The sequence below is a fragment of the Bos javanicus genome, chromosome 4 (genome assembly GCF_032452875.1).
Source record: "Bos javanicus breed banteng chromosome 4, ARS-OSU_banteng_1.0, whole genome shotgun sequence".
Lineage (NCBI taxonomy): Eukaryota > Metazoa > Chordata > Mammalia > Artiodactyla > Bovidae > Bos > Bos javanicus.
In genome coordinates this window covers 107205661-107231456 of record NC_083871.1, presented here as the reverse complement: position 1 = coordinate 107231456, position 25796 = coordinate 107205661, and the positions used below count along the sequence as shown (strand labels likewise).

Genomic DNA, 25796 nt, shown 5'->3' with positions numbered 1-25796 from the left:
TTAACTGTTTTAAACAGGATTCTTTCCTTTTCTAAGTCCTACTTCTTAATCCTTGTTCTACGTGTAAAGATCCATGAGATGTCCTTTCCCTTTGTCCTGTATGTGACACATGTCTTGTCTTCCTCTCAATGCCTCAACCCTAAAATTTGCTATAGATTTTAGATGTAGAATAGATGCCATGAAACTAATGTCCCTACTCCTACCTTCTCTGATTTGCATTTTTGGTTCAATGAATCATCTCTGGGTATAAAGTGTGTTTAAAGAGAATTTAATCCATGGGAATGGAAAAACTCAGATGAGATGAGGGGAGACCAGATATATATGGTGTGCATTTCTTTTTAAAAAAATTTATTTATTTATTTTATTTATTTATTTTAATTAATTTATTTTAATTGGAGGCTAATTACTTTACAATATTATAGTGGTTTTTGCCATGCATTGACATGAATCAGCCATGGGTGTACATGTGTATTTCTAATGATACTGCCAACAAGCAGGAAGCTGGATAAAATGCCTTTCTGTGATTGAATTGGTTTGTTAGGAGCCTTGAATTCACATTACCTTTGTGGATGCTGCTTTCCTGAAGTGTCTCAGAAAAGGTCCTGTCATCTCAGTTCTATGCTTCTCTAGCTTCAGTTACTGCTCTGTCTGCTTCTAATTGCAGGAAATTACGTTGCAAGGATAGATTTTTAAAAAGCCCATTTGGAAGGACTTTTATGATCATCTCTAATTATCTATAAGAGAAAATGGTATCTGAGGAAACAGAGAATTAGGGTGACTAGGGAACTCATGGAATTTCCCACCTGCTATCCAAATGTGAGAACCGTGGAAGAGCTGAGGGTCCTTGCGTCAGATGGGGAGGTAAAGTCCAAGAGTGAATTCGTTGGGGCAGCTGAGAGTGCTTCACTCTTACTCCTAAAGGGTATCTCAGAGAACTAGAGTGCTGAAGCTAAGCCTGACCTTGAGATGCCTTAAGGCTAGAGCAAGACCAGGAAAGGTTGCTTTCATTCCTCATTTGTATTTTATGCAGTATTGTCTATGAATCAGGAGGGGCCTCTCTCTAACTCCAGGTGCTTTACAGCAGGTCTTCTGCTGCCTGGGTCACTATGCCTTTCATCTCTGTTTTCTCTCTTGTGGTTCAGTCTCTGATGTGTCTGACTCTTTGACCCTATGGACTGTAGCATTCCAGGCTTCCCTGTCCTTCACTATTTCCCAGAGTTTGTCCATCCTCATGACCATTGAGTCAGTGATGCCATCCAACCATCTCATCCATTTCCTTCTCCAGAGGATCTTCCCAACCCAGGGATTGAACCTGCATCTTCTGTGTCTCCTGCATTGCATGCTGGGGTCCAGCCCCAGTGGATCCAGGGAATTCGAAGTGGGGACGGTGTCGGCGAGGATCAGGAAACAATTGCTTAATTAAACGTTAATTAAGGATATAAAGAGTGGTTAAATAAGGATAGCTGAGTGAGAAAATTAAGTGGAGAAGAGGCTGAATAATTCAGCCAGAAGGTGAGAGAAAGAACGACATGGGGAGACCAAGTTTCGGTGAACAAGGCCTGCACTTTATTTTCTAAAGTAGTTTTTATACCTTAAGTTATGCATAGAGGATAATGGGGGAAGGGGTAGAGTCATGCAGCAAGCCAGGCTTTCTTCCTGCAAACTTATCATATGCAAAAGTTTAGGTGATTTGCATCATCTTCTGGCCCGGAGGCCTGTTAACATTTTAAGACCTTTTCTTCAGAAAACTTATTTTTCTCTAAAGGTGATTAGTCAGGCACCACCCTCCAAAAGCATTAGATAAAGTTGCATTCCTATAGGGCAAAGGTGTGGTGGGCTATAACAAGAAAAAGAATTAACTCAAGGGTCCAAGGTTACAAACATTAAAGCTACTACTTACACCAATCATATTAATCAATACACTGCCAGGGACACAGCAGGTAAAGGATATGGAGACTTAGCAGCAAACATTGGCCCAACAAGTGAAAAACCCTTCACCAATACAATTTCTAATCAATCTTTTAACTGCTCAAAGGAATCTGTATTTAGACAGTTCAGAACATCTCATGCCTCTCACAGTTGGGAGGCTCTGAGCAATCACATGTGGCCGGAAAAACTTATTCAGGCAGGCTAGAGGACTTCCAAGGGAGTTTGTAGGTTGAAACACTATCACACCCAGGAACTTTATTAACTGGAGCTGTAAGTTAACTCTTTTTTAAGAGAGAGGTAGTGGGAGACAGCCCCCCGTAAAGTCAGAGGTGTAGGTGAGAGCACAAAGCAGAAAGTAGGCAGACTCTGGTTTTGGGGGTAGATGCTCGAGAATTTCCAGGGGGACTCCTGAGGCTTGATCCCGCCTTTGCGTATACTGAGCCTCCTTCCTCATGACTTTTGCCATGGGCGGAGCTCCTGCTCCCAGCAATTGCAGGCCAATTTTTTTACATGCTGAGCCGTAGGGGAAGCCCATCTCATCCTCGGTTGCCCCCTTTTCCTCCTGCCCTCAATCTTTCCCAGAATCAGAGTCTTTTCCAGTGAGTCAGCTCTTCACATCAGGTGACCAAAGTATTGGAGCTTCAGCTTTAGCATTGGTCTGTCCAATAAATATTCAGGGTTGATATCCTTTGGATTGACTGGTTTGATCTCCCTGCTGTCCAAGGGACTCTCAAGAGTCTTCTCCAGCACCACATTCGAAAGCATCAATTTTTTTTGGTGCTCAGTCTTTTTTATGGTCCATCTCTCATATCCTTACATGACTACTGGAAAAATGATAGCTTTGATTACAAGAAGCTTTTTTGGCAAAGTGATGTCTGTGTTTTAATATGCTGTTTGTCATAGCTTTTATTCCAAGGAGTAAGCATCTTTTAATTTCATGGCAGCAGTCATCATTTGCAGTGATTTTGGAGCCTAAGCAAATAAAATCTGTCACTGTTTCCAATTTTCCTGTCTATTTGCCATGAAGTGCCGAAGAATTGATGCTTTTGAACTGTGGTGTTGGAAAAGACTCTTGAGAGTCCCTTGGACTGCAGGAGATCCAACCAGTCCATTCTAAAGGAGATCAGTCCTGGGTGTTCTTTGGAAGGAATGATGCTAAAGCTGAAACTCCAGTACTTTGGCCACCTCATGCGAACAGTTGACTCATTGGAAAAGACTCTGATGCTGGGAGGGATTGGGGGCAGGAGGAGAGGGGACAACAGAGGATGAGATGGCTGGATAGTATCACTGACTTGATGGACGTGAGTTTGAGTGAACTCCGGGAGATGGTGATGGACGGGGAAGCCTGGTGTGCTGCGATTCATGGGGTCGCAAAGAGTCGGACACAACTGAGCAACTGAACTGAACTGAACTGAACTGAATGGGACCAGATGCCATGATCTTAGTTTTTTGAATACTGAGTTTTAAGCTAGCCTTTTCACTCTCCTCTTTCACCCTCATCAAGAGTCTCTTTAGTTCCTCTTTGCCTTCTGCCATTAAAGTGATTTCTTCTACATATCTGAGGTTGTTTATACTTCTGAAATCTTGACTCCAGGTTGTGATTCATTCAGCCCAGCATTTCACATGATGTACTCAACATATAAATTAAAATAGCAGAGTGACAATATACAACCTAGACATACTCCTTTCCCAATTTTGAAGCAGTCCATTGTTTAATGTCTGATTATAATTGTTGCTTCTTGACCTGCATATAGATTTCTCAAAGACAGGTAGGGTGGTCTGGTATTCCTATCTCTTTAAGAATTTTCCACAGTTTGTTGTGATCCACACAGTCAAAGGCTTTAGCGTAGTCAATGAAATCAAGCTGTACATCTGGAAGTTCACATACTGTGGAAGCCTAGTTTGAAGGATTGTGAGTATAGGCTTCCTAGCATGTGAAATGAGCACAATTGTACAATAGTTTGAACATTCTTTGGCATTTCCTTTCTTTGGGATTGGAATAAAAGGTAACCTTTTCCAGTCCTGTGACCACTGCTGAATTTTCCAGATTTGCTGGCATTTTGAGTGCAGCAGTTTCACAGCATCATCTTTTAGGATTTGAAATAGCTCAGCTGGAATCCCATCATCTCCACTAGCTTTGTTAGTATTAATGACTCCTAAGGTCCACTTGACGTCACACTCCAGGATGTCTGGCTCTAGGTGAGTGATCACACCATCATGGTTATACAGGCCATCAAGACCCCTATTTTCTCTAGTCATTAAATTTCTTTGTTTCCTATTCCTTTCCCTTCCAATAATTTATTATTTATTAAAATGTTACTTTTCAACTCAATAATAGATTCTCAGGGAAAAAACAATCAAAATTAAATAAAGGACAGACCTTGACATTTAAAGCTTCAACTCACTTATCACTCTTACTTTTTAGAGAAACACTTTTATTAGTTTTGTGTATCCTTCTAGTGTTTCTTTAAGCTACTGAATTCTTATACAGTATTACTGTGTTCCTAATGTTCTGACACAAAATTTATCACACTCTGCTTTGCCTTACTGTTTCTATTTAACACTATGATATGGAGACCTTTTGCTATTATATATAAGATGTCCTTCATTCTAAGTACAGCTGTGTATTTAGTTGTGTATACAAACCACAATTTATTCTATTATCTTTTTACTGATAGACAATATGTTACTTTCCAAATTTTTACTCTTACAAATAATGTTGTAATCAATAACATTTTTCATTGATCATTTTTGAATTCTTTAAGTTTTTCTGTAGGGTAAATTCCAAAAAATATATCTGCTGTATCAAAGAGAAGTACATTTGTAAACTTGGTGGGTATTGCAGAATTTTTCTACATAGCAGTGTACTACGTTTGCATATCAGTCAGAAATGTTAAAAAATGTCTTTTCTTCCACAGTCTCACCAACCAAGAGTGTTATCAATGTTTTTATATTTTATCAATTAGACAGGCGAAAATATTATCCCATTGTAGTTTAAATTTTCATTGTCCTCAAATGGCACCCCACTCCAGCAGTCTTGCCTGGAAAATCCCATGGATGGAGGAGCCTGGTGGGCTGCAGTCCATGAGGTCGCTAAGAGTCAGACACGACTGAGTGACTTCACTTTCACTTTTCACTTTCATGCATAGGAGAAGGAAATGGCAACCCACTCCAGTGTTCTTGCCTGGAGAATCCTAGGGATGGCGGAGCCTGGTGGGCTGCCATCTATGGGGTCGCACAGAGTTGGACATGACTGAAGTGACTTAGCAGCAGCAGAAGCATGAAGAGTGAAGTCAAGTACCTCTTGATAGGCTTATGTGATATATATGTATATATATACATATATATATATTTATATTTTTCCTCTTTCAACTAGATTTTTTCTTTTGAAGTTAGTTTTAACAACCTATTTGTCAACAGAAATATTTGATTTAAATCAAAATTGTATTTTTTACAGTTAATATTTTTTTCAAGTTTATATATATATATATATAACTATTTTTGTTGGTTCAAATAAGGCTATTACCTTTTTTCTTTACAATGTACTTTAAGAAACTTTGTAAGATTTTAAAGTTTTAAGCACTTATATATCATTTAAATATATCAGACAAAAAAAAAGAAAAATCTGAAAACCAATGAGTTAAAACATTGTATCAGTTGAAGTAAATAATTTGAATACAAGTTTTCCTTAAAAACTCTTTATATTTAAATATACTTCACTTATGGTTTTACTAAAATAAAATTCTGGATTGGCAGTTTATCTTTTAGAATTTTTAAGATATTGTACCACGTTTTCCTGGCTTCCACTGTTTCTGTTTTAAAGTCAGCTATTATTCTTATTGTTAGGCATTTGAAGTTTAAATGTCTTTTTTTCCCTTTGACTTCACTTTAAATGTTCTCTTTATCTCTGGTTCTCAGTAGGCCCACCCTATAATGAACTAAATGTGATTTTCTTTGCATTTATCCTGGCTAAAGTTCTAGTTTTCTGTATTTGAGATTTGATGTCTTTTGTCAGTTTTGGAACATTCTCAGCCATTATATATTCAAATATTACTTCTTTCCTATTCATTGTCACTCTCCTTCTGAGCCACTTATCCTTTTCTTCTTCATCATATCCCATTTGCCTTTTATTGTCTTTTTTGTGTGTGTGTTATCCAGCTTTCTTTTCTCTAATTCACTGTAATTTTTTCCAATTTATTTCAGTTTCACAAATCTCCCCTTACCTATGTCTAAGTTGCTATTGAAACTGTTCATTGGATTTTTTAATTTTATTTATTGTCATTTTCATTTCTAGAATTTTTACTGGCTCTATTTTGAGGAGTCACTTTATTTTGACATAGATTCAAAGTACAAAAGAATATAACTTGAACAGTAGAAGTCATTTATACCTTAAATCCTTCACCTCACAATGTCTGATGGTCACAGTAATTAATTCCTTACAAATACTTCCAGATGATTCCCATGAACCTATTTTTCTCTTCTTTGACCATTAACCCTGAAATTAAGTCATCATAACCATCTTATGAACTGATTTTTATCCTATTTATTGTCATTAGTTCCTCCAATATTCCTTTCTGGATCCCTACTAGTTTTATCTCTTGGATTTAGAAAAAGATTCTTTCTCATATTTAAGATTTTACTTATTTTCTTTCTTTCTTTCTTTTTTTTTTTTTTTTACATTTTAACATTGGCTTTTGTTCTTCCCAGACTACTCAGTTACTTGTTCTCTATAGGCCTCCCCACCTCCAAATGCTATTACATGTTGTTATTCCAAAATGGGTAAGTGCATTTTGCCAAAAGAATGACTCTCAAAAATCAAATTTCCTTCATAAATTATTCCTATTGCATCTACTCAATAAACTTTCTCCTGAAGTGGAGAATTTCTGGCTAGAAGGTTTAGGAAGCAAAATGAAAACATAGGCCAAAACCAGCTATTACAATTTGGAAGCAGAACTATCATTTTTTAAAAAATTCAGTTATCCACTGGGTATCCATCTGTACATCTTAATTCATATAATTAAACCAAAACGTTTATTCAGTATATATTATGTTTAGGAACATTTTAAGGGCCTTGACTTTTTTCTCAAAGTATGAAAACCTATTGAGCTGGCATCCATGATTCGGAATGTAAATTTCATTGTTTATTTTGGTCAACTGGAAGAACAGTCAATTTCCTCCTTTGTCTTTGTTTTTAAAAGACAGACATAGCCTCCAATTTGGAACAAAATAAAAGTGAATGTGCCAAAGCTTTTGAAGTCATTTACATATTATGAATGTGTTAGTGGCAAAGTAAGCTACACAAAGCAAACTCATGTCAATCAGCAGATCTCCTATGGCAGGGAAGCACACTGTGGGGGAAACTCAGAGACATGCATTTCTCAATCTAGATTTCTAAAACAAGGGCAAAGTTTCTAATAATTAAAGCAAAAATAGAGTTATGTATACAATGGCAGAGGTCAAGGGCAAAGAGAGGTCAACGATAGTTCATGTAAAAGTGCTAATAATCCTATCACGTATGATGAAACAGTTGATTTGCATGGGAATAGAAGCTACAGTGATAAAAAAGTATAGAGATTCTTTGGGACAAGTCATATGGTTCTAACTTCACTTCTGTGGCACTCTTCACTACCTGTCTCTGAGAGGCAGAAAAATGGCTCCTAGAGCACATCCAGTGTCTTCCTGGTTGTCCCGTGGTTACGATTTTTCATCCCAATGCAGTGGGTCCTGCTTTGATCCTTAGCTGGGGAACTAAGATTCCGTATGCCTCCCAGCCAAAAAATCAGAACATAAACCACAGAAGCAATGCTGTAACAAATTCAACAAAGACTTTAAAAGTTTTTTAAAAAGTTATTTAAAAAGATATCCAGACCCTAATCCAAGGAAACTGTGACTGTTACTATATGTGGAAAAAGGGACTTTTCAGATGCAATTAAGATATTCAAACTTGGGGTGGGGAGATTATTCTGGATTACCTCTGTGGGCCCCATTTATGTACATGAGTCCTTAAAAGCTGAGAACTAGTTTTGGCTGTGGTGAGGGAGGGTAAGGGGAGATTAGTTCAGTTCAATTCAGTTGCTCAGTTGTGTCCAACTCTTTGCATCCCCATGGACTGCAGCCCACCTGTCTTCCCTATCCATCATCAACTCCTGAAGCTTGTTCAGACTCATGTCTATCGAGTCAGTGATGCCATCCAACCATCTCATCCTTTGTCATCCCCTTTTCCTCCTGCCTTCAGTCTTTCCCAGCATCAAGGTCTTTTCCAATGAGTCAGTTCTTTACATCAGGTAGCCAAAGTATTGAAGTTTCAGCTTCAGCATCAGTCTTTCCAATGAATATTCAGGGCTGATTTCCTTTAGGATGGACTGGTTTGATCTCCTTTCAGTCAAAGGGACTCTCAAGAGTCTTTTCCAACATCACAGTTCAAAAGCATCAATTCTTCGGCACTCAGCTTTCTTTATGGTCCAGTTCAGTGCTATGTAGAGCAGTTCAATGCTTTGCTTCAAGTTCTAATTTTTGTCTTTGTGGTTAGATGTTGTTCTGAGATGTAGGCAGCTATGTAAATTCTGACAATTAAAATGAGTTAGGGAACGATTTTTCTCTAGGTCCTCTAACAGGAACACCATCCTCCTGATGCCTTGATTTTAGTGCAGTGAGATGTGTTCAGTCTAACTATAAGATAGTATATTGTGTTATTTAAAGTCACTGCATTTGTGAGAACTTCTTAGGTCAGCAATAAAAAAATTAAACAATATTTAAGTCTGCTGCTGCTAAGTCACTTCAGTTGTGTCTGACTCTGTGCAACCCTATAGATGGCAGCCCACCAGGCTCCTCTGTCCCTGGGATTCTCCAGGCAAAAATACTGGAGTGGGTTTCTATTTCCTTCTCCAATGCATGAAAGTGAAAAATGAAAGTGAAGTCGCTCTGTCGTGTCCGACCCTCAGCAACCCCATGGACCGCAGCCTTCCAGGCTCCTCCATCCATGGGATTTTCCAGGCAAGAGTACTGGAGTGGGGTGCCATTGCCTTCTCCAATATTTAAGTCTAGAAACTTAAATATCTAAAAAGCCTGACATCTGTGCTAAGGTAATCTCAATAGATATATCTCACTAGATACATAAATGTGGTCTTGAAAACTGTATCTAATGCCTCTTCTTACTGATTCATGTGTAGATCTTCTCTCAAAACTCTGTCCACTTCTTAATTCATTAATATATTTACTCATTTATTCATTTACTTTTTTTTGTTGCTTAGATTGTCATTCATTGAAAGCCAGTTATGCTCTAGCCAGGGGATAAGTTACCTAAATTTCTTCTCTCAAGAATATTCAGTGCTGAGACTTCCCTGGTGGTTCTGTGTTTATGTGATCCCCATGCAGGGGCCCTGGATTTGATCCCTGCCTGGGGAATCGGTTCCCACATGCCAAAAGTAGGAGTTTTCATGCCACAACTAAAGTTCTCATGTGCTTCAATGAAGACTGAAGATCCCATGTGCTTCAAGACCTGGTTCAACCATATAAATCAATAAATATTAAGAAATATTATATTCAGTCTTTAGTCTTACCTAGTGAGGATTGATTCCAAAGTTATCTAGTTACTGTAACTATCTGTAGAATCAAAACATTGGTTTTGCCAGTAGTCACGTTTTGACGTGAGAGCTGGACCATAAAGAAGACTGAGGACGAAAAAAATTGATACCTTTGAATTGTGGTTCTGGAGAGACCCTTGGACAGCAAGATCAAACCAGTTAATCCTAAAGGAAATCAACCCTGAATATTCACTGGAAGGACTGATGCTAAAGCTGAAGCTCCAAAATTTTGGCCACCTAATGTGAAGAGCTGACCCATTGGAAAATACCCTGATACTGGAAAGATTTAGGGCAGGAGGAGAAGTAAGCAATAGGGGATGAGATGGTTGAATGGTATCACAGACTCAAAGGACATGAGTTTGAGCAAACTCTGAGAAATGGTGAAGGACAGGGAAGCCTGGTGTGCTGCAGTCCATGGGGTTGCAGAGGTGGACATGGCCTAGCAAATGAACGACAGTAACAAGGTTGCTTCTATATCTTGGCTATTATAAATGCCACAATGGACATTTTGCTTCCCAGGTGGCTCTAGTGGTAAAGAACCCGCCTGCCAAAGCAGGACATATGGGTTTGATCCCTGGATCGGGAAGATCCCCTGGAGGAGGGCATGGCAATTCACTCCAGTATTCTTGCCTAGAGAATTCCATGGACGGAGGAGCCTGGCGGGCTACAGTCCATAGGATCACAAAGAATCAGCCATGACTGAAGAGACTTAGCATGCCCAATGGACATAGGGCTGCATGCATATTTTCAAATTAGTGTTTTTACTTTCTCTGGGTAGTTATCTGAAAATGGACTTGCTGAATCATATGATGGTTTGTTATATTAATTTTTTTGAGGTACCTGCATACTGTCTTCCATTTTGGTTGCACCAGTGAGATTGGTATAGATTGGTAGATTTAAATGTAGGTTGGTGCCATTCGGTGCACCAGTCTACATTTTTACCAATAGTGCTTGACTGTTAACTTTTCTCCATACCCTTTCCAACACATAATATTTGTTGTTTTTTTGATGATGATCATTCTGACAGATACGAGGTGATATCTTACTGTGTTTTAAATTTGCATTTCCCAGGAAATTAGTGCTGTTGACAATCTTTTCATGGTAGGTATTTCCATGTCTTCTTGGGAGAAATGTCTATGCAGGTACTGTGGCTGTTTTTCAAATTAGATCCTTTTATACTGAATTATATGTTTTTTCTACAAAATTTGGCTGGAATATTGACCCAGTTGGAAATACCATGTGGAAATATCTTCTTTCATTCAGTAGTTTGCCTTTTCATTCTGTTGTGGTTTCCTTTGTTGTGTAAGACGTTTTTAGTTTGAGGTAATCCTATTTGTTTATTTTTGCTTTTATATCTCTTGCCTGAGCAAACACATCCAAAAAAAAAAAAAAACCAAGACGGATGTCAAAGACCATTGTGCTTATGTTTTCTTCTGGGAGTTTTATGGTTTCAGGTCTTACATTAGGTCCTTAAGCCATTTTGAGTTTATTTCATATATAAGAAAATGGTCTAGTCTGATTCTTTTGCAAGTAGCTGTCCCATTTTCCCAGAAATATTTATGGAGGAAGCTGTCCACTCCATTTTATATTTTTGCTTCCTTTGTTGTAGATTAACTGACTACAGAAGAGTGGTTTTATTTATAGGTTCTCTAATCTCTTCCCTTGATCTGTGTGTGTTTTGTTTCCTTTTTATCAGGAGTGCAGCTTGTAATCAGTGATCATGATATCTTCAGTTTTGTTCTTCTTTCTCAAGATGACTTTGGCTATTTGGGATCTTTTGTGGTTCCATACAAATTTTAAGATTATTTTTTTCTAGTTTCATGAAAAGTGCCCTGGTATGTTGATAGGGACTGCATTTAATCTCTGGATTGTTTTGGGTCATATCAACATTTTAGTAGTAGTAATTCTTCCAGTTTATAAGACAAGTATATCTTTTATTTGTGTCATCTTCGGTTACTTTCATCACTGTTTTATGGATCTTTCACCTCCCTGGTTAAGTTTATTCCTAGGTATTTTATTCTCTTTAGATGCAATTGTCAATGGGATTATTTTAAAAATTTCTTTCTAACAGATCATTGTTAGTGTATAGAAACACTATAGATTTCTGAATATTAATTTTACACACTGTAACTTTGCTGAATTCATGTATTAGTTTTAGTAGATTTTTGGGTGTTTACATGTAGTATCAAGTCTGTAAACACTAACCGTTTTACTTCTTCATTTTCAATTTGGATGCCTCTTATTTTTCTTGTCTGAATGCTGTGGTTAGGATTTCCAATATCATGTTAAATAAAAGTGGAGAGGTGGACATCCTTGTCTTGTTCTTGTTTTTAGAGAAAAGTCTTTCAGCTTTTCACTATTTTGTATGATGTTGGGTATGGGTTTGTTATATATGGCCTTCATTATGTTGAGATATGTTCTCTTCATACCCACTTTGATAAGGCTTTTTTTTTATTTTAACCATGAATATATGTTGAATATTGCTGAACACTTTTTTTGTGTCTATTGAGGTGATTATGTGATTTTTCCTTCCTTTCAGTAATATAGGTTAACATAGTGTATCCCATTAATTGATTTGCAAATGTTGAACCATCCTTGTAAACTTGGAATAAATCCAACTTGATCGTGGTGTTCGATTCTTCTCCTATTGTTTTTGAAACCTCTGTTTTATATATTTTCTCTCTGATCTTTATTATTTCCTTTCTTCTGCTGACTCTGGGATTTCTTTGTTCTTTTTCGAATTCTTTGTGTCTCTAATCAGAGAAGATGCTTGGTATGATTTAGATCTACTGCCTGTCTTCATGTTGTGGCTGGGCCATGCTTACCGAAGATGTGCTAGTGTGAAGGACTGGCCGTGTTGCGGCGGCCTCTAAGGCTTGGCACCAGTTATTGTTGGTGCTGTGCTGTGTGCAGCCAGCCCCTGGGATCGAAGCTGCTTTCAGATGGTGCTGCCAGGGGTCTGCTTTGAAGGGGCTCTGTTTTGCTAACTGAGGGTATCCACCGGATAAGATGAAACAGTGGCCTGCTTTGGAGGGACTCTGGTGTTGGTCAGAAATGCCTGCTGGGACTAGTGGAGTGTGAGGCCACATTGGAGGGAGTCTGGTGCCAACTTAGCCCAGTCACTAGGTATGGGGGGAGTAGTGGTCTACTCTGGAGGGCCTCCAGTGCTGGCTGATGGTGTCTGCTGGAACTGGGAGGGTGGCAGGTTGCTTTGGAGGGGCTCTGGTGTAGCTCCCGAATGGCTGTCAGGTTTGGTGGGGCTTCGCTGCTGGCTGAGGATGTCTGTTGGGGCTGGCAGGGTTGGGGTGCTGCTTTGGAAGATTGCCAGATTTGTTGGGTCCACAGGTGAACCCGGGGTGGGACAAGCAGTGTGAGTAAGTTAAATGGCAAGAGTCAGAAGTGGTGCCCATTAGTGCTGGACCAGCTAAGTAGACGGTGAGCTATAAGAAAACTGCCATCAAAGTGGCACCTGCCAGCCTCTCTATACCCCTGGAAGTTCCATGATCCCTGCTGCTCTGGCACCTGAAAATTAGTCAACGAGTCTCCTCAAGGTAAGAGATTTTGAAACATCTGGCTTGGTGCTGACACTCCAAGGGAATGAATTTTGGTGAGTTTTCTTGAAGAGTAGTGTCTCAGATTCCCACAGCCCTCTGGCTTTCCCGGGTGTCAAGCTCCCTGGCTTTCAAAGCCAGATCGTATGGGAGCTTGCCTTCCTGGTGCAGGTCTCCTGGGCTGGGGGGCCTTGGTGTGTTCAGAGCCCTCAGGTAAGACTCCCAGGCTGTGATATCCTTCCCACCGATGGGTTAGACCTCCAGGACTGGTCCCAACCAGACTGCACTTCTGTTCCTCCTATCCTTCTCCATGTGGCTTTTCCTTCCTATCTTTAGCTGTGGAAAACCTTTTCTGCTAGTCTCCAGGTCATTCTCAGAGAGGGCTTCTGTATATGTAGCTGTCATTTGGTGTGTCCCTGGGAGGAGGCGAGTCCAGGATCATCTTACTTTGCTTTCTGTCCCAACTTCCTGAGTTCAGCATTTTTAGATTTTGCATATGAGTGATATACAGTATTTTTCTTTCTTTGTGTGGCTTATTTCACTTAGCATAATGTCCTCAAGTTTCACCCATGTTGTTGCAAATGGCAGGATTTCATTCTTCCCCGTGACAGAATAATACTCCTATGTATGTGTGTTGGTGTATGTGTGTGTATACATGTGCATGTAGCTTGAGGTTATTTTTTAATAAGGCATGTGGTAAAGCATGTAAATAAAAATCTTCAGTGCTTTTTTGATACATCTTAAGCATGAAATCACTGTACTATTCTAATTCGTATATCAAGTGATCTTTCCCAATAATTGTGTTTTCTTGCCCTGGATTCTGATACTCACTTATGGTCCTGCCTTCTTGTCCAGATGCAGCGATTTTGTTCCTGTCTCCTTGTTGGCCCCCTTTCTAGCCTTCCTGACTTGCTCTTAATCCTGCCTGATGTTAAAGTGATTACTGGCCCTGATCTTGCTGCTGTTTCATGCTCTGGCCTCTTGGCACCTGCTATTCCATCGGCCACAATGTCCTCTGCCCACTGTGTGCCCCGACACTGGCTCATATTCCCCTTCTCTCAGGAAGGACTCACTCACCCTCTTCGGTGGAGCCCCTCAGGGTGCCCTCTGCCTTTCAGCATATTATGCTTCTTGTGCAGCCCAGTGTCTAGTAGACATGCTTTAGTCCACCATCTTTCACTGTCTGAAAAGAAGCAACTGACTAGAACAGAATGCTATTGTTTATCCCGGGGTCCATAGATTCTGCCCCTGACTCCGCTAGAGGCAAGGTGACTCCCATCTCCTGGGATCTGAAGCAGTTCTTGGGGGGAGGAGGGTGTGTGGAGCAGTAGGATGTAGGAGGGCCAGGGAACAGGGGGTCTTGAGGTTCCTGTCCATATTCTGCCCATCACTTGCTATGAGTTTTAGGGCCACCACTTTCCCTTTCTATGAGAATGGCCCCTCTCTGTTTCATCTTCTCTTTCATGGACAGTTCAGTTCAGTTCAGTTCAGTCGCTCAGTCATGTCCAACTCTTTGCAACCCCATCACCAACTCCCAAAGTTTATTCAAACTCATTTCCATTGAGTTGGTGATGTCATCCAACCATCTCATCCTCTGTCATTCCCTTCTCCTGCCTTCAGTCTTTCCCAGCATCAGGGTCTTTTCCAATGAGTCAGCTCTTTGCATCAGGTGGCCAGAGTATTTCATGGACAGGGAAAGCCCAAAAACTCTCCTCAGTAAAGGTCTTTTGAAAGAGCAAAACCCTAAAAATTCTAGCTGTTCTGAGATTCCTTTGGGGTAGATTTTGTAGGAAAGACACAGCAGAAGTCAGAGAAGCTTGTGAGAAGTTTATTTTCGAGACTACAGTTAGCTAGTTGACCCCAACCAGCTTTCCTTGGAGGAAATCCCCTGCTGGCAGGGTTGGGATGTGCAGAGACAAAGGCTTCCATTTAGATCAGACTATGGTAGGCTCTTAGTGATAGAAAAGCGATTTGCTTTAATAGGTATCACTGCCCAGTCATCCGGGCAGATACCTAGTTCACGAATAACATCAACCACTGCTGTTATTCTTACAGTACCTGAAAGAGACAAGGCAGGACAAAGGTCATCTCTGATAACACTCCAACCCCAATGCCTTGACTTTTCTGCCATCCCCAGGAATTTCCCCACTGGGATTCAGTTTCTGCATATCATTTACAAATATAGGTCCCTTATTAACTTTTCTCCCAAACCTTTCACCTTTCAAATTGGGCAGAGTCCCCACATTCTCTCCTCCTCTTCTTCCCTCCCTTCCTCTCTGCCCTTCCTCATGGAGGTTCTGATCCAGGTCTGGAGCCATGTTTCTCTTGTGTTTTTTTCCCTCCCTGGAGGATAGTTCTTCCCTTGGTCATCTCCTGTACTTACTGTTGGTTTGCAAATCCCAGAAGAATCTCCTTGGGTAATTGTTACAGAGGCAGGAGGTGAATTTATAATTAAAATTGCCTTCAATCGGAATGTTGCTTAGAAGATAAGCTTTAACCTGGGGAGAGAGGACCCAGTGTTAGCTTGAGGATGGAAAAGTGAAAGACAAGAAAGGGTGGAAGGGGAGGAGGAAGATCTACTTGGTGATTGAAAAGCAGGGGTGGGTGTGGGTCAGAGGCAGGAGGAGTGAACCATATGGTGTCGTCTAGGTCAGAAGGTCTTCTGTCCTCATGTCCTCAAGTTCCTGCTTTAGCAGCGTGGGTCTAGGGCTTGGGAGGAAAGAGGTAAGTGAGTCCACAGGGCTGGGATCAATCATCCTGGGGCAGTTGGTCATCTGGGGAGCAGGCTTGCCTTGCTTCCCTAGTCAAGGCTGTCCGGAATTGGGCTGTGACCACAGCCTGGCTGCTTGGGTGTGGAAGTCAATGCCAGGCCCTGTTGCCAGATTGTGGCTGAGCCCCAGCTGTGTTCCTCTAAAACTCTGTGACTTTTGGTAATTAGTGACCTTTCATAATTAGGGTGCTGTGTCTCACTCTTGTTTTCCTCAGTTGTGAGGCAAAAGCAGTTTTACTCACCAACCCTGGCTGCTACCAATGGGTTCCAAATGAGATTGAGATCTTGAAGTTAGTTTTCCTTTTCTTTTTCAAATCGAGAGCACTTTACAACTTAAGATCCCGGAGTATACGGGCTTCCTTGGTGGCTCATTGGTAAAGAATTTGCCTGCTAATGCAGAATACATGGGTTCTGACTCTGGGCCAGGAAGATCCCACATCCCACAGGGCAAACTAAGCCCATGCAGCACAGCTATTGAGCCTGCGGCTCTACAGCCCATTCTCCCCAACAAGAGAATTCACTGCAACAAGAAGCCCTTTCCCTGCAACAGTGAGCCCCTGCTCACTGCCAACTAGAGAAAAGCCACACAAGGAAGACCCAGCACAGCCAAAATTAAGAAGAAGCTAAAAGAATGAAGATCCCAGAGTACAGCATATATAAGTTTCAGTGGAGTCAAGAACCTTCTGTCTAGTTAGTGTTCAGCACGGGAGTTTTATTCTGGGGTCCATAAACCCAGAAAGGTCTGCAGATAGTATTCAGTGAGTCTGTGTATTCAGGTGGAAAGAAGTTTTATCTTTATTTTTACTAGACTCTCATTGAAACAGCACTTCTGTTACAAAGGTCATCAGTAATCCATGGTGGTATTAGCAGTATGCGTGATCTTATCAAGAAGAGAGACATAGATATGTTTGTACTACATTATAATATTAGAGGTCTTGAAATATTGTTTCTCATCACTACCTTTGTGCTCTATCAGACTGACATGCATGGTCACGGCTGGGGCCATCAATGCATTTCCTGCAACTTCTCCAGGTAACTGGCAGCTCTGTGCTGAATGGCCTGTCAGCCCCAAACAGTGAATTCAAATGTTCTCCCCCTTGGAATTTTACTCAGAATACTTGGACATCCTGGTGTTTCTATAGAGAAATCTACCCTCACCTTGTTTAGTTTTTATTACATTTACAACAATATATCTTCATCTATCCCCCTTCACAGATCACAGCATTGTCACGGCAAAGAGTCTTGTGTAATTCAATGAAGCTATGAACCACACTGTACAGGGCCACCCAAAATGGATGGGTCATAGTGCAGAGTTCTGACAAAACGTGGTCCACTGGAGAAGGGAATGGCAATCCACTCCAGTATACTTGCTTTGAGAACCCCATGAATATTGTGAAAAGGCAAAATGATATGGCACCAGAAGTTGAGCCCCCAAGGTTGGATGATGTCCAATATGCTACTGGGGAAGAGCAGAGAAATAGCTCCAGAAAGAATGAAGAGGCTGGACCAAAGAAGAAATGACACTCAGTTGTAGACGTGTCTGGTGGTGAAAGTAAATCTGATGCTCTCAAGAACTTCACTGCATAGGAACCTGGAATGTTAGGTTCATGAATCAAGGCAAATTAGACATGATCAAGCAGGAGATGGCCTGAGTGAACCTTGACATCTTAGAAATCAGTGAACTAAGATAGATAGGAATGAGTGAATTTAATTCAGATGACCATTATATCTACTACTATGGGCAAGAATACCTTAGAAGAAATGGAATAGACCTCAGAGGCAACAAAAGAGTCTGAAATTCAGTGCTGGGTGCAATCTCAAAAACAAAGAATGATCTCAGTTCATTTTCAAGGCATTATTCAACATCACAGTAATTCAAGTCTATGTCCTAGCCACTAAAGCCAAAGAAGCTGAAGTTGAAGAATTCTATGAAGACCTACAAGACCTTCTAGATCTAATACCAAAAAGTTATGTACTTTTCATAATAGGGGATTGGAATGCAAGAGTAGAAAGTCAAGGGTTATCTGGAGTAATAGGCAAGCTTGGCCTTGGAGTACAAAATGAAGCAGGGCAAAGATAGAATACACTGGTCATAACAAACACCCTTTTCCAACAACACAAGAGACAACTCTACACATGGACATCATCAGATGGTCAATACTGAAATCAGATTGATTATAAACTTTGCAGCTGAAGATGGAGAAGCTCTATATACTCAGCAAAAACAAGACCTAGAGCTGACTATAACTCAGATCATGAGCTCCCTGTTGCAAAATTCAGGCTTGAATTGAAGAAAGTAGGGAGAAACAAGAGACAATTCAGGTATGACCTAAATGAAACCCCTTATGATTATACAGTGGAGGTGATGAATAGATTTATGGGATTAAATATGATAGCAGAGTGCCTGAAAAACTATGGACAGAGGTTCATAACATTTTACAGGAGGTGATGACGAAAACCATATAAGCAAAAGAAATGCAAGAATGTATCATGGCTGTCTGAGGACGCTTTACAAATAGCTAAGAAAATAAGAGAAGCAAAAGGCAAAGGAGAAAGAGAAAGATATGCCCAACTGAATGCAGAGTTCCAGAGAATAACAAGGAATAATAAGAAGGGCTTCTTAAGTGAACAATGTAAAGAAATAGAGGAAAACAACAGATTAGGAAAGACACGAGATCTCATCAAGAAATTGGACATATCAAGGGAGTATTTCATGCAAGGATGGACATGATAAAGGACAGAAATGGTAAGGACTAACAGAAGCAGAAGAGATTAATAAGAGGTGGCAAGAATACAGAGAAGAACTGTACAAAAAGGTCTTAATAACTTGATAACCATGATAGCATGGTCACTCACCTAGAGACGGATATCCTGGAGGGTGAAGTCAAGCAGGCCTTAGGAATTATTAGAGTGAACAAAGCTAGTGGAAGTGATGGAATTCCAGCAGATCCATTTAAAATCCTAAAAGACGATGCTGTTCAAATGCTGCACTCAATATGTCAGCAACTTTGGAAAACTCTAAAGTGGCCACAGGACTGGAAAAGAGTTTTCATTCCAATCCTAAAAATGGGCAATTCAAAAGAATGTTCAAACTACAGTACAATTGCAGTCATTTCATATGCTAGCAAAGTAATATGCAAAATCCTTCAAGCTGGGCTTCAGTAGTATGTGAACTGAGAAATTCCATATGTACAAGCTTTGTTTAGAAAAGGCAGAAGAGCCAGACATCAAATTGCTACCATTTGTTGTATCATAGAAAAGCAAGGGAATTCCAGGAAAACGTCTACTTCTGCTTCATTGACTACACAAAAGCCTTTGACTGTGGATCAAAACAACTGTGGAAAATTCTCAGAGATGGAAATACCAGATCATTTTACCTGTCTCCTGAGAGACAAGAAGCAACAGTTAGAACTGAACATGGAACAACAAACTTGTTCAAAATTGGGAGAGGAGTACGTTAAGGCTTTATATTACCACTCTGCTTATTTAACATATTTAGCTACATCATGCGAAATGCCGGGCTGGGAAACAATGGAAACAGTGAAAGACTTTATTGTCTGGGGTTCCAGAATCATTGCAGATGGTGACTGCAGTCATGAAATTAAAAGATGCTTGCTCCTTGGAAGGAAAGCTATGACAAACCTAGACAGCATAGGTTGAAAAGCAGAGACATTACTTTGATGATAAAGGTCCATATAGTCAAAGCTATGATTTTTCCAGTAGTTATAAGAGTTGGACCATAAACAAGGCTGAGCACTGAAGAATTGATGCTTTTAAACTGGAGTGTTGGAGAAGACTCTTGAGAGTCCCTTGGACTGCAAGGAGATCAAACCAGTCAATCCTAAAGGAAATCAATCCTGAATATTCATTGGAAGGACTGATGCTGAAGCTGAAGCTCTAGTACTTTGGCCACCTGATGTGAAGATCTGACTCATTAGAAAAGAAGCTGATGCTGGGAAAAATTGAAACAGGAGAAGAAGGGGACAACAGAGGATGAGATGGTTGGATGGCATCACCAATTTAGTGGACATGAATTTGAACAAACTCTGGGAAATGGTGAAGGACAAGGGAAGCCTAGCAAGCTGCAGTCCATGGGGACGCAAAGACTTGGACATGACTGAGTGACCAACAACATGACAACAAAATGTCATCCAGTCCTGTCACTTCATTCAAAAAGAAGAGGAAAAAGTGCAAACGGTGACAAATTTTACTTTCTTGGGCTGTAAAATCACTAAGGATGATGACTGCAGCCATGAAATTAAAAGATGCTTGCTCCTTGAAAGAAAAGCTATGACAAACCTAAACAAATTATTAAAAAGCAGAGACATCACTTTGCCAACCAACGTCCGTATAGTTAAAGCTGTTGTTTTTCCAGTAGTCACGTATGGACATGAGAGTTGGACCAGTCAGTCCTAAAGGAAGTCAGCCCTGAATATTCGTTGAAAGGACTGATGGTGAAGCTGAAGCTCCGGTACTTTGGCCACCTGATGCGAAGAACTGACTCAATGGAAATGACCCTGATTCGGGAAAGATCAATGGCAGGAGGAGAAGGGGGAAGCATAGAATGAGACCTTTAGATATCATCACCAGCTCAATGGATGTGAGTCTGAGTAAACTCTGGGAGATAGTGAAGGACAGGGAAGGCTGGCATGCTGCAGTTCATGTGGTCACAAAGAGTCGGACATGACTTATGAAGTGAGAAACAACAGTCTTTATGAATCAGGATTTTCACTACTTGAATAATCAAAACAAAAAATTCCTAGTCCCTTGGATGTCCAGCAAAACAAGCTGTGATTTGTTGCCAAATGTAGTGTATAGTTTAAGGTTGTTACACAAGCTTCACGATGACAGCCACCATATAATATAATATCTAGAAAATAAAATGTAACTTGTTTATATTTAAGTATATTGCCTTTCAGCTAGTGTGCCCATAAGAAACACACATATATAGCTATATCACAAGTTTACTTTTTAAATAATTTTATCATTTTTCTTTATTATGTCTGTTTTCCTTTGTAATCAGTGCATTTTATTTACAAATTTAGAGCAATTTTCTGGTAAGAGTTCCAAGACCAGCAAAATGGTCCAGACCACAAATGTTTAAGCACTTGGTTAACCCTATGTTTTCTTCAACATTACATTATTATATGGTGTTTATATTCAAACACATGTTTGAGGATATAATCTATTCCATTTTAAAAATATTTATTTGTATTTATTTATTTATTTGGCTACATCAGATCTAAGGTGCAGCACAAGGAATCTATTGTTTGCAGCCTGTGGAATCTAGTTCCCTGATCAGGTCCCCTGCCTTGGAAGCACAGAGTTTTAGCCATTGGACCCCCAGGGAAATCCCAACCTATTCTATACTTGCCTTTATGATCTTTAATACCTCATTGATCAAGAATTTAGTTACATAAACATTATAATTAGTAGAAAATGAATATCAGGTTCTAGAAACATCACACCTATAAAATTATATTATTTCCAAAGTTTTAAAAATAGGAAGGTGTACTCATACATTTATGTCATGCTTGCATGCTAAGTCGCTCAGTTGTGTCTGACATTTTGTGACCCCATGGACTGTAACCCCCCAGGCTCCTCTGTCCATGGGATTCTCCAGGCAAGAATGCTGGAGTGGGTCGCCATTTCCTTCTCCAGGGGATCTTCCTGACCCAGGGATCGAACTTTCATCTCTTATGTCTCCTGCATTGGCAGGCAGGTTCTTTGTTGCTAGCACCACCTGGAAAGCTCACATTTATTTTATAGTTATACACAAATTCTTTCTAATTTGCAGTATCATTCATTCCATGGACTTGTACTTGGTTAGGTTTTAAAAAGTTTACTTTATTTTATTGTAATAGCATTGTTCTTAAAACAGTTTTATTAATCACAGCAGCAAAAAATTATATCAGGTGTCAAATTGTTGATTAAACACAGTTGTTTTTACACCTGTTACATTCTCAGGGTTGGAAATGGACTTTCATAATCTATCACCACTAGAAATTACCATTATCACAAAACTTTTATGCCCATCTTCACATTCTTTTTTCATCTGTGCTTTTGATAAATCAAACCCAAAATTGAAAAATTATGACTCACTCTCCCTCCCACCTCTAATTACTATACATAGTTCATATTATTGGATTGTAAACATAAAAATTAGATAAAACAGCTGTATTACTCTTTGCTCAATGATCAGGAATCTTTCTCCTATAGGTGTGGGGCCATTTCTAGAATGCAGTTTAATGAATAATAACCCTCACACTCCCAATTTTGTTTTCTATTTAGTCCCTGTCCTTAAAGTCTCTGGTGGCTCAGATGGTAAAGAATCTGCCTGCAATGTGGGAGACCCATGTTTGATCCCTGCGTCAGAAAGATCCCTTGGAGAAGGGAATGGCAACCCACTCCAGCATTCTTGCCCGGAGAATCCCATGGACAGAGGAGTCTGGTGGGCTATGGTCCCTGGGGTCGCAAGGAGTGACACGACTGAGAGACTAACACTTTCACTTTCAAATCTAATTTGAATTCCGAAGCTGTCAGAAGGTACCTGTGCTTCTTGAGAGATGTCTTTCTGGAATGAGATAGGGTAGATACATGGATCTTGGCCCTTGAACAGAGGTAGCTAACAAGGGAGTGCATGTGTGCAGTCACTTGGTTGTGTCCGACTCTCTGCAACCCCATGAACTATAGCCTACCAGGCTCCTCTGTCTATGGAATTTTTCAGGCAAGAATACTGGAGTGGGTTGCCGTTTCCTCCTCCAGGGGGATCTTCCCAACACAGGGATGGAACCCGCATCTCCTGTGTCTCCTGCATTACAGGCAGATTCTTTACCCACTGAACATTGAGGAAGCCCCTAGGAAGGGAGGATTGTGCTTTCGTGACAACACCAGAGGAGACTGTCAGTGAGGTGGAGAAGGACACACTCTTCCTAGGGTGGGAGGGGAAGTTCTATGGGTTCAACCTGCACAGGTCCTTTCCACGGGACCCAGAGCAGTCAGACAAGAGGAGGCCTAATGCACGTTATCCTTGGAGATCCTCTGGTCTAGATCCGCCCTCTCACCACTGCTGAACTGGGAGAAAGGGAGGAGAAGGGTGTGCTTTCCTTATCAGAGAGGAGAGGTTGGAACAACAGTCAACTTCTGACAAAAGAGCAGACAAAGCCAAAGAGCAGAAGAGTGAGCAGAAAGCAGACTCTGCTCAGGTCTTCCTGGGGAGGAGGGTTCATAACCTGACTGTTGTTGGCCCCGCATCTCATTTCCCCACTTGCCTCAACCTCCCAGATGGGGTTGTGGGTTTTCCTTCTGAGGCTCTCCACGCTCCTGTCCTTCATCTCAAACGGCCATACCCAGGACCTGGGGAGGGACTCTCACCCATCCTCCCCCAGTTCTCACACATTTTTCTCTCTTCCTTCTTAGCTGTGCTTCTCCCACTAGCCATGCCTTCTCTCTCCTCCCTCCCACACTTTCTGGATTGGGGGGGTCCCTTCATTTGTAAAATGACAGTAGTCGTCTGCCCTGAGCCCCCATGATTATTCTGAGGCTCAAGTATCTATATGAGCATTGGGAGCAGGAGGGTGGGGGTTCATTATGTTATCAATTACATTATGCAATATTGAAGTCAGAGCTTGATATAGCCTTAGTCGTAATTAAGAATCAGACTTTTCCCAAGGTGGGCCTCTACTTACCACCATGCATTCCCTCAGATCTGTTGAAACTTCAAGCACCACGGTGGCCTCTTCACTTGTGTCTATTTGCAGCATCTGCAGGTCCATTGTCATCAACTGTCGACTGGTTCTGGGAAGAGAGACGTGGGTCTGAGATCAGAAATCAATCCATGAGAGACGGGGCTTGCGATCAGCAAGACCAAGGGAACAGAGAAGGTACAGATGAAGGAGATGATGAGAGCAGGATCAATCACTCAGCATCTGAGTCTCCTGAGAACTTTTGATTTGGGGTTGTTTTGTACAGATTGGGTGTGCTTACTAAAGCAACTTGAATTCTTTGTTTTAAAGCTGAGCATCTTCTTTCCTTCCACTGGTCATCTTAGTTTGCCCCAAAGCAAGGAACTGCCTGGGATGAGGGGCTTTCTAGTGCTAAAACCAAGAAATTCTTGAGCAAACTGGGCTGGGTGGTCACCTTAATTAGCACAGTTTATTTCAACAACTTGCCATGCCTCAGGGCTGAATAGAGTGGTATCTATATCTGAACTTGTCCTCACCCAGTGTTTCTTGGTGCCTCCACATTATACCAGCTTCTCAAAATCCTGAGTGGTTTTTCCCAGGGTAGGACACCTGGTCCCACTACAGAGATCACCACCAGAATCATAACCCAGAAATCCAGCATTCCAAACTCTCTTCCTGTAGAGAAAACTTCCAAGATTTGCTGAGTGATTCTATTCCTCCCCAGTCCCTAGCTCCATTTCCTACTTACTCCATTCTGCTTTCCCAGTTTCTTGCTTCTGTCAAAAGTGGACCCTCAGTGAACTAGCTTCTAAACCTGCGCTTCCTGATATCAGGGTTTGAGGGGGCAAGTGGTCCTTGTCTTCATCTTTGGTCTTGAGAATAGGGAGAATGTCTAAGTTGCTGGGTCAGCGCAGTCTCATACCATAGGGCCAAGGATCTGTGACCACACCCTCTAATCCTTTCCTGAGTCCTGCCCAAAGCTTCCTAAAGCTATTGTTGGAACTCTCTGACCTGCTTCATCTCTTCTAGGAGGGAAGGTACGAGAAGGTGGGGTTTTCTGAGCAGAATTCGAACAAAGGTATTGACTTATGGACAGGATGTGGATCAGAGCTTTGGCTCAAAGTTAAAGAATCCACCTTCCATGCAGGAGACTCAGGTTCAGTGCCTGGGTAGGGAAGATCCCCTGGAGAAGGAAGTGGCAATCTACTTCTGTATTCTTGCCTGGGAAATCCCATGGACAGAGGAGGCTGGTGGGCTACAGTCTATGGGGTCGCAAAAGAGACACACACAACCTAGCAACTAAACAATAACAACCACAGTTACTTACAGCCTATTTGAACACTGGGAGCCTTATTTCCATGGGCAACCTAGAAGCACCCAGTGGAAATGTGAGGGAAATTGATGACACTCCCTAAGAGGGGGAAAATGGAGCTAGGCGTGGGGTTCACAAGAGTTCCTGGGACTAGAGTTCTGGGAAGTTGAAAAAGTTTTCAGGAACGGATATGCAGATTTCTAGGGTAGGAGTGGAGGAGCCCCCTCCCCACCCAATTTTTTTGTTTTTAATAAGGAGGAGAAAGTCTTGGCTCACGTGTCTTCCTGAGTTTTGGTGGTCCCCAGCTGCAGGCAAAGAATCAGAAGCAGGGCAGCAGGGCTGGCCCTGAGCAGGAGATGGAGAGAGTACATGCTGAAAGAGAAAGAATGTGATGTCCTAGAGAAGTAGGATCCCAGGTGCTCAGCACAGTCTTTATACGCAGATCAAGGAAGTGGAGAGCTGCCAAGCAGATCCATGTTGTCAATCATACATTTATCCTCCCCACTCATGATCTTTCCTTGTTGAGCTGAAGTTTGTTTTTCTATGGAAAAAGTCAACCTTCAGCTTGAGTGTTAAGAGTCTGGGAGAGGAATTAGATTACCCTTCCTCATTTTCTATTAGTTTCTCAGAATGGCCAGGACCTCAAAAGATATACCAAACTTTCCCTAGTTATCCTTTCATGCCTGTCTGTCCTGCTCTACATGGTCTTAGCTTCAGTCACTGCTCTGATAGTCTCTGGAGCCAGAGAATCCAGCTATGGGAGCAGATTTCAGATATCAGTCTGGGGCACATTTACTTGATCCCCTTATTAAGTTCAACAGGACACGTTCAAATCCTTTCTTCAGAAACTCAGGTGATCAAGGTCTCCCCAAGGGCCACCAAAAATCATATGGTGGGGGGGAACTAGAGATGGGCTGCTCCGGATGATGGAAAATTGAGGTCACAACACTGGGTGACTTGAAGATG

General features: G+C 41.1%; 1 protein-coding gene across 1 annotated transcript; it reads right to left on the bottom strand.

Moving 5' to 3' along the window:
* Positions 1–14875: 14875 nt before the first annotated feature.
* Positions 14876–25260, bottom strand: PIP (prolactin induced protein). Its single transcript, XM_061414976.1, has 4 exons — positions 25107–25260; positions 23522–23630; positions 15447–15561; positions 14876–15121 (listed from the first exon to the last, which is right to left on the bottom strand). Exons 1-4 carry the CDS (start codon positions 25199–25201, stop codon positions 15003–15005), a joined length of 438 nt encoding a protein of 145 aa, XP_061270960.1. The 5' UTR covers positions 25202–25260; the 3' UTR covers positions 14876–15002.
* Positions 25261–25796: the final 536 nt, after the last annotated feature.